Source organism: Semicossyphus pulcher, unplaced genomic scaffold, assembly GCF_022749685.1.
Source record: "Semicossyphus pulcher isolate SPU_LCO1_2020_fin unplaced genomic scaffold, fSemPul1.0.p SCAF_4, whole genome shotgun sequence".
NCBI classification, from domain to species: domain Eukaryota; kingdom Metazoa; phylum Chordata; class Actinopteri; order Labriformes; family Labridae; genus Semicossyphus; species Semicossyphus pulcher.
The window spans coordinates 1,654,698-1,663,166 of NW_027211715.1; the positions used below are offsets into that span (position 1 = coordinate 1,654,698).

At 44.6% G+C, this 8,469-nt stretch overlaps 1 protein-coding gene across 1 annotated transcript; it reads right to left on the reverse strand.

The window, feature by feature from the left end:
• Positions 1-113: 113 nt before the first annotated feature.
• LOC138607057 (limbic system-associated membrane protein-like) lies at positions 114-8,437 on the reverse strand. Its single transcript, XM_069679596.1, has 8 exons — positions 8,269-8,437; positions 5,710-5,742; positions 4,506-4,802; positions 3,055-3,357; positions 1,402-1,674; positions 1,281-1,316; positions 651-735; positions 114-500 (listed from the first exon to the last, which is right to left on the reverse strand). The coding sequence occupies exons 1-8, from the start codon at positions 8,291-8,293 to the stop codon at positions 338-340; spliced, it is 1,215 nt and encodes a 404-aa protein (XP_069535697.1). The 5' UTR covers positions 8,294-8,437; the 3' UTR covers positions 114-337.
• Positions 8,438-8,469: the final 32 nt, after the last annotated feature.

Below are 8,469 nucleotides of genomic sequence, written 5' to 3' on the forward strand. Positions count from 1 at the left end.
CCAAAGAACTGTAAATAAGATGCTTGGCAGCACATTGGAGGGAATTAAAACAAAGCCAAGTGAGTTTTTTCAACTTAAACCATTTAATGATTTGCATCAATTTGTTAGTAACATTTTGTATTAGTTTTCTAAAATCTTAATATGAAGCTGTAGCATTTTATTAAATAGCAATCTTTATAAACACGGGCAGATCATGGACATGATTTAAAAAACCTCAATGGACCAAGAATAGATCCCTGGGGTACTCCTTTGAAGAAGCTCGGACTTATCATTCACTACAAATTGTCTGACGTTGTGCCCCATTGACTAAATTATCCCATGGAACTACAGCAGTCCTTTAGGTTCCAGGGTATAAGTGTTTATCCAACAGGTTGGACATCTCCATCCAGGACAGGTCCCACTGCACCTCAGTCACGTCCTGCTTGGTCGCAGGAAGCTCCACGCCTGGAATCTCCTCTTTGGAAACTGGCCAACAGCTACGAGTGCAAAACGTCTGGTGCCTTCACACACAAACAAAAACAATCAGGTAAACATTTGCTCAACAGTCTGTTTTATTTGTGATTCATGGCAGGATATCATCGGTCTAATGACATGCAAGAAGGAGAGCGTGAGAAGCGGGCTGAAGATTTCTAACAGAAGCTGTGACTGACCTGAAGTGACGAACTAACCAAACAGAAAGAGGGATCAGAAACAGAAGCACGAGGCTGCATGACAGTAAGATCCATTTCCACGAGTCTGAGGAAGAGAAGGAATCATATTTGTGTCAGGATCAGAGAGCCAAATGAAAAAAGAAAATACATTAACAAAGTCTCAGTTTTCATTTACAGCTTTGATCACATCAAGAAACCTTTCAAACCTGGCACGAAGCTCTTTCTACACTGCAGCGTAACAAAAGTAACTACTACTACTGATACTCCTACAGACGTATTGTGTCTGTTACTATTGTAGAATTAGCTATCGATGCCACCTTTATGACATTTAACATTTATCTGAAATGATTCACATCATGATGAACTAGAGGAGCTCAGGGAGGCTGTTGGTGGTTAAAAATAGATTTTTAATTTTAAACGTTGTCTTAAACAATAAATTTGACTTAATTGCTGAACAATCTGTCACCCAGCTCTACAGCATGGTTACCTGGTAGTTAATAATGGATGCATTAAAGGTTAAAATAAGTTTATCAACTAATAAAGCCCTCATTAAGAATGAAGTCATATATTGTTATTATATATTCCCTCAGAAACAAGTACATCTGCGCACAAACAAGAAATAGCTCTCACCTGTGGAGGCGTCTGTCCCGTCTGATGTGGCGTTTCCTAAAAGACAGGTAACATCTTTCACTGTTAAACTCTGACAGATGTCAATCAAAGCAGAATGATGAATATTATCTGTCCAGCTGACCTCGGTCAGGCCTCACTGATAACCAGCTCTCTGGACTCTCCATCTGTCGGTCCCCGGATGCACACTTGTAGAGGCCTTCATCTTCCTGTGTCACATTCTCCATCGTCGTCTTTATCACTCTGTCTGAGCTGGCAGACGTGGAGCTGATGACTTCTGCTCCGTTCTTAAAGAAGATGGTTTTACTGCGGGGTACCATCGAGTACTGACAATACAAGTCGACTGTTTCCCCCTCGAGTACGGCGAGGGCCGGGGTCCTGAGGATGATGGAGCCGTCTGCAGGAGAAAGGAAGCAGACGGAGTTAACAGCTTGAAGTGTAAGTTTCTTGTGTTTTCTGTTTGATGGTTTTGTTTATTGTTTGTGTGCCGGTGGGCGTGTTCACAGGAACTTGGGTTTTTAGCATTGACTGAGGTCTGAGTCTGGGCTTGTATATTTTCTGTTGCGCACACACTTTAAAACGTTTTTTTGTGAGTTGAAGAATAAATGGTTGAATCCATGTTAGATTTGGAAGTGGATTTTTCTTTCAGAGCGCCACCGTGTTTACTCCCCCGCTGCACTTTTCTGACGACCAACGCAGGCTGATAGCCACGATAGCTTCGATACAACCCTTTATTGTTAGTCTTTGTTAGTCTTAGCTGCTAACACTCACTTCTAGGGCTCAATGCTAACCTTGTCCCACCGACGCTAGAACGATGGAGATCTTCTGCAGGACAAAAGGGATATTAACACGTACGATATATTGTCAGCATGGTATGCACATGTGCAATAGTCACATCTGTGTACCCTCCTCAGAGCGCACAAAACATAATGCACAAAACATAATGCAAAATCAAAGATGTTGCAATGTTGGTTTTTCTAATATGGTGCAGGCCTGATGTATGTATGTGATAAACTGTCTCTGATCAGCTGAACCGACGCTGAAACTGAGCCAGCTTTCTTTCTCTTTTCAGTCACGTCGCTTTTTAGATAATTTTTAACTTAACCTTTTGACTGGAACGACTTGATCAGAAAAACACGATGAGGTAAAGTTTGGCAGATCGGCTCACAGCCAGAGCATCAGAAACACTCTGAGGAGATCTCTGCGGCGGGTTCGGAGCTTTTGGTGGCTGCAGCTCAGCTGAGAGCGTCGGAGAGATCCTGATGCCTCATTCTCTGTTTTTAAATGGTTTTAATTATCTTTACTTTGTTGGTTAATTCTATTTACCTTTTAAACAAGGTGATAGATATTCCCCTTCAACCTGGACTTTGGACTTACAGACACTTTATATCTTTATTTTCATTTCACAAAACCTCTAGTGAAAGTAATTTGATGAAGGTAACCTGATAAGTTTACTAGTTTGGACTGAGGAACACCTCTGAGGTGCTTTCATAACAGAAAGATATTTTTTCTGTGTTAATGTTTGCAGATAACTTCTTAGTTTTGTTTTAATCCTTTTTATAACATTTTAATGGGGTTTTAATTTACCACTAACAACTATAGAAGACAAATACAAAGTAAAGAATCAACCTTTTTGGGGGGGGTACAGATTACATCCACTTCCGGAGGATTGAAAGTTAGTTTGGAGCCCTTAACAAACACTTCACATGGACAAACTCTGTGTTTAGACACCCTGTGAATGAACTCTCTGTCAGTGCAGAGTCTTTGACTCACTCACAGCTCACTGAGATGCTGACTGCGTTGCTGCGACCCTCGCTGCCCTCGCACCAGTACAGCCCGCTGGTCTCGCCCGATGCAGTGAACACACACGTGTGAGGCCTGTCTGCACTAACAGCTCCCCCTAGTGGTGAACAGCGGTCAGTGTGGGCGGCTCTGCTCCTCGCTGTATGGCCGGGGGAGAACCGCATCAGCTTCCAGCCTGAGGAGTTAGTGTGAGACCCGGGGCACTGCAGGGTGAGACGCTCCCCTCTGAAGATCTGTCTGCTGCTGGGGGTCACAGTCAGAGAGGGAGGGGCCCGATCTGGAGGAGAGCAGGAGAAAACAGGCTGACAAGTGGTTTCATGTTGAGGTTTGACCCATACGTCTGATGAACATGGATGCACAGCTGTTCCGTACGTCAGGCTGCAGACTCACATGGGACCATAGCTGACACATACAATGAACACACCACTGTATGTATTTGTATTACTGCAGTAACTGTGTTTATTGAAGGAAATAATGAGACATGAAGAGCAGCTTATTCTCTCTTGACAGTTAGCAGCAACAATAGAAAAGCAGTGTTTTAGCACTGCACAGTGAGATGTCACTTTATAATTCCTGCCTTTGTCAGATGTAAGATGTAATCTCCTCTTCCCCTGAAGCTCACCTGAATGTTTTTGTTCTGCACACTTCAGGCTTTTGGATAGAAATAGAAAGTTATTTGAAAATGAGAACATTTTTTAAGCACATTTTTTTTGCTGTGTCGTGGAAGTTAAAGACTGGATCTGCTGGCTTTGTTCCCTTCTGAGACGTCTTTCTAACGTCCAGCAGGGGGCGACCCCACTGGTTGCTAAAAGAAGTCTGATTCTATAGAAGTCTATGAGAACATGCTCCTCCTCCTCTCCTGACTGATTCCCTCAGTAAACATGTTCCTGATGAGTTTATGGTCTCAGTCTCTGGTTTCAAGTCTTCTTCAACACAGCATGATGTTCATTTAGTCACTGATGCTCCCACGAGTCACTGAGGATTTAGGGTGGGGCTACCTGTGATTGACAAGTCGACACCACAACAACCTGTCTACGAGGATAGTGACAAAGCGTTGTGACCCTCTCGTCCAAATATGGGCACTTTTGGCTCCAGAAAACCAAGTTGACAACTGCAATGCAGTTTTGTAGTCCATAAACCAACGTCAACGTGGCTATGTCCACTTTTCATTTATGATTATGCTTCTAACTAGGTACCATTTCTTCCCTATATGGTCATTTCCTGACGGACAGGATGACGCTTTCAAGGCCTTAAAAATAGTGTACAAACCAGGGTGGCTCTGTCCACGTCTTACACAAAGTCTGTGTGTCAATCTATTATTAAAGAAGCTGCAGATTTGTGTTGCTTTGCTGAACAATCTTTCCTTTGTGCTGTTGTGAACACCTGAACCTGATGTTTCCCTACAGATGTTTACCTGCTGCTCACCTGACACTCTGAGCGCGGCCGGCTGGCTGAGGATCACCACAGAGCTGATGTTTCTCTCCCTCCGCTCCACCTGGCACTGATATCTTCCCGCATCCTCCCTCGTTACCGCGGTGATGGAGTAGCTGTCACCTGAGACCAGGTGTCTGGGGTTCGGGGTCAGAGCGGGGTGAGGGTTGTGTCTGAACCACCTGTAGACAAAGCTGGAGTTTGACTCCACGGTGCACCGCAGCAGCACGCTCTCACCGAGGAAGATGTTCGATCCCGGAGGCCACACAGACACGCTGACCTTCAGAGGCCCTGTGGGACGACACTCACTCCAGTAAGGTCTTTTGTCTTTAAAGGGATAGTTCAGATTTTTTGAAGTGTGGTTGTATGAGCTTATCAATAGTGAGTGTACAGTAGATGTATGTAGTGTACAGTAGATGTCAGTCAGCACGGCTCCTGTATGGAGCAGCCGGCCATGGAGGCTAAGCTAAGCACCGCTGCAGACGGGGTCACGAGAAACACTTTAGTCACTTAAAAACATCCCTAATATAAAAGAAGATTTATTGTTACCCTAGCGTACGCTGTATTTCTTAATGTTTGGGCTTTTTATTCCTCCGCATGCCGTGCAGTGTTTTACGCCGTATGTCAGCTGTTTGAGTCAGTGGCCAGCGCAGACTGAAACTGTTCACCGTTGGTGCTTGCTTACTTTTTTCCGACTGTTCAAACAAAGAGTGTCCTGGTTACTTTATAGATTACACCGACTTCTGTTGAGTGATAACGGTGTTAGATAACGTGGCTAGCTCTGCTGAATGTAAACATTAACACTCCACGTCTGCACCGATCATTTTTATGCAAAACCACCGGCGAATAATCCAGCTAGACTCTTGCTCGAGATCAACGCTGTACCCATCCGCCAGGAAAGCTAGTGCAAAACAAATGAATGAAACGAATCACCAAACCAAATCTCCTTCAGCCCGTCTACCTCTGCTAAAGTTATTCCTCCCTGTTCTGGTTCATAGAAGTATCCTCTCTCCACCGTGAACGGCACTTCGTCGTTGCCATTATATTGTATTTCCTTTTATCTGTTGTCTCTTCGAACAGCTGTTGTGATACCGTGCACTGGATGCGTTGGTATACAGGGCCATTGTGAGTGTGTGCGTGTGTGCGCGTGTGTGTGCGTGTGTGTGTGTGTGTGTGAGAGAGAGAGAGTTTATTGTACCTTTAGATGAAGCAACCTGCAGAAGAAATGCACCTGAAACACAGAGAAAATACTTCTCACAAACTCTTGTGTCTGATGTTGTGACACAGCTTGTTCCTGTCACATCGGTGTGTTTAGTCTGTTCTTCCAATCAGCAGTGACATGCATGAACATGAGCACCACAGGCAGATCAGATGGTTTGTTCCCTCATGCAGGCTCGACAGATCGTCAGATTTCTGATAATATAACCGAGACCGAGTTTGCAGAAACGTTCGTCTCTGCAGGCGGATTTAAACGTCCAACAGCTACAAACTTTTTCTGCAACAAATAACTGAAGTCTTTATTCTGCTGAGATGTTTTTACAGTCATCATACCACCACACTGTGTGACAGAGAGGAGCTTCCTCCTCCGTAATGAGACTGTTTAGACGCTTATCATCCCCATGGGAGCGGGAGGAATGTGCACATTTGCTGTATTTTTCCTGTTAGACACCACACACACACACACACACACACACACACACACACACACACACACACACACACACACACACAGTTCAGCTCTAAGAAAGGGGAAAAAAGCAAAAGATGAGGAATAACTTAAAATAAGGTAAATCATCTGCTAACAGAGCAGAAAACCTTTTTAAAATAACTAGTGTCAAATAATTCACAGATATCTTTAAACTCGTGCGTCCAGGCTAAAAATAAGCACATTGTCTGATACAGAGAAAAACTTTATCTTATCATTTTGTAGAAATAGCCATAACATTATGACCACCTGCTTAATATTGTGTAGGTTCTCTTTTGACACCAAACAGCCCTGACCCGTCGAGGCATGGACTCCACCAGACCTCTGAAGGTGTGCTGAGGTATCTGGCACCAAGACGTGAGCAGCAGATCCTTTAAGTCCTGTAAGCTGCGAGGTGGGGCCTCCATGGATCGGACTTGTTTGTCCAGCACATCCCACAGACGCTCGACTGGAATGAGATCTGGGGAATCTGGAGGCCGAGTCAACACCTTGAACTCGTTCCTCAAACCATTCCTGAGCCATGTCTGCAGTGTGGCAGGGAACATTATCCTGCTGACAGAGGCCACTGCCATTAGGGAATACTGTCTCCATGAAGAGCTGTACTTGGTCTGCAGCAATGTTCAGGTAGGTGGTACGTGTCAAAGTAACATCCACATGAATCAGGACCCGAGGTTTCCCAGCAGGACATCGCCCAAAGCATCACACTGCCTCCACCGGCTCGCCTTCTTCCCATAGTGCATCCTGGTGCCATGTCTTCCCCAGGTAAGAGACGCACACGCACCTGACCATCCACATGATGTGAAAGAAAACGTGATTCATCAGAGCAGGCCGCCTTCTGCCATCGCTCCGTGGTCCAGTTCTGATGCTCTCGTGCCCGTTGTAGGAGCAGCCTCATACACAACAAACTGTGCTGCTCTGTGTGTTCTGACACCTTTCTATCAGAACCAGCATCAACTCTTTCAGCAGTTTGAGCTTCAGTAGCTCTTTTGTGGGATCGGACCACACGGGCCAGCCTTCACTCACCACCCGCATCACTGAGCCTTGGCCGCCCATGACCCTGTCACTGGTTCACCTGTTTTCCTTCCTTGGAGCACTTTTGGTCCTGACCGCTGCAGACCGGGAACACCCCACAAGAGCTGCAGGTTTGGAGATGCTCTGACCCAGTCAACTAGCCATCACAATCTGGCCCCTGTCAAAGTCGCTCACATCCTTACTCATGTCCAGTTTTCCTGCTTCCAACTTTGAGGACAAAATGTTCACTTCCTGCAGAACATATCCCACCCCCTGACAGCGGCCCTTGTAACAAGATAATCCATGTCATTCATTGGACCTGTCAGTGGTCATAATGTTATGGCTGATTCATTATTTAAACACTTGTAGACAGGAGAGAAGACAATACTGCAAAAGGTGCTGAGATAAATGAGGTCAAATGTTTAAAGAACTTCAAACCACTAAAACAAATATGAATCTGTCTGATGGAAAGAAAAGAGAGAGAATAATGATTTCCTTGTTATGAATGAAAATGAGGATATATAACCTGGACTTCAGAGTGATACCATCTCAGTAACAAGTTCTAATATGTTAAAAAGATGTAAATGAAGTCAGATGCTTGAACAGAAAACTGCCTGTTAAGAAGAAACAACCTGTCAGACATTAAAAATAAGCATCAATGAAAGCATAAAGATTTTCTGCAGTGTACTGTGGTGATAAAGTTTGAAACATAACTCCTGGCTGTCAGGGATGAACAGCCGACACCACAGTTTGGCAGCTCTCACTTCCATTACTCCAGAGTCTGACTGCTGCACATCATCTTAATTTACAGTGAGCTCCAGCTGCAGGAGAACAGCACAGTGAGATTTAGAGCCCTGCACACACACTGATATATATACTGTATACTGGTGTCTGCATCAAATGAGAGTCAGTGTCAGCACTGCTCTGACTGCAGACACTGTTTGGTCCTGCAGCACATTCAGTTTTAATGATGTCCAAACATGTACTAGTTCATACAGAGGCAGGTGTGTCTGTCATTCAGGTGTTATCTGTGACACTCACCCAGAATGGAGATTAAGATGTTCATTCTGTCAAATGTCCAAAATTAGAAGCGCTGCTCGTCCGTCGTCCGTCATAAAAACTGTGAGAAACTGAGTTCTGATTTAAGATCTCCACCAGGTGAAGTGATGTTCGCTTCAGCAGTGCGGTGTTGTTCTCCTCATTCTTTATGTTTCCGATGTTACAAGACGGAGAACTAAAGTG

Bases quoted from the DNA above. Each gene is read 5' to 3' on its own strand.
- LOC138607057 (XM_069679596.1), bottom strand. From the start codon at position 8,293: ATGAACATCTTAATCTCCATTCTGG. The intron at 5,743-8,268 runs GTGAGTGTCACA...TCTGTGTTTCAG, and splicing joins CATCTTAATCTCCATTCTGG to GTGCATTTCTTCTGCAGGTT. The intron at 1,675-3,054 runs GTGAGTGAGTCA...TTTCTCCTGCAG, and splicing joins AGTCAGCATCTCAGTGAGCT to ACGGCTCCATCATCCTCAGG.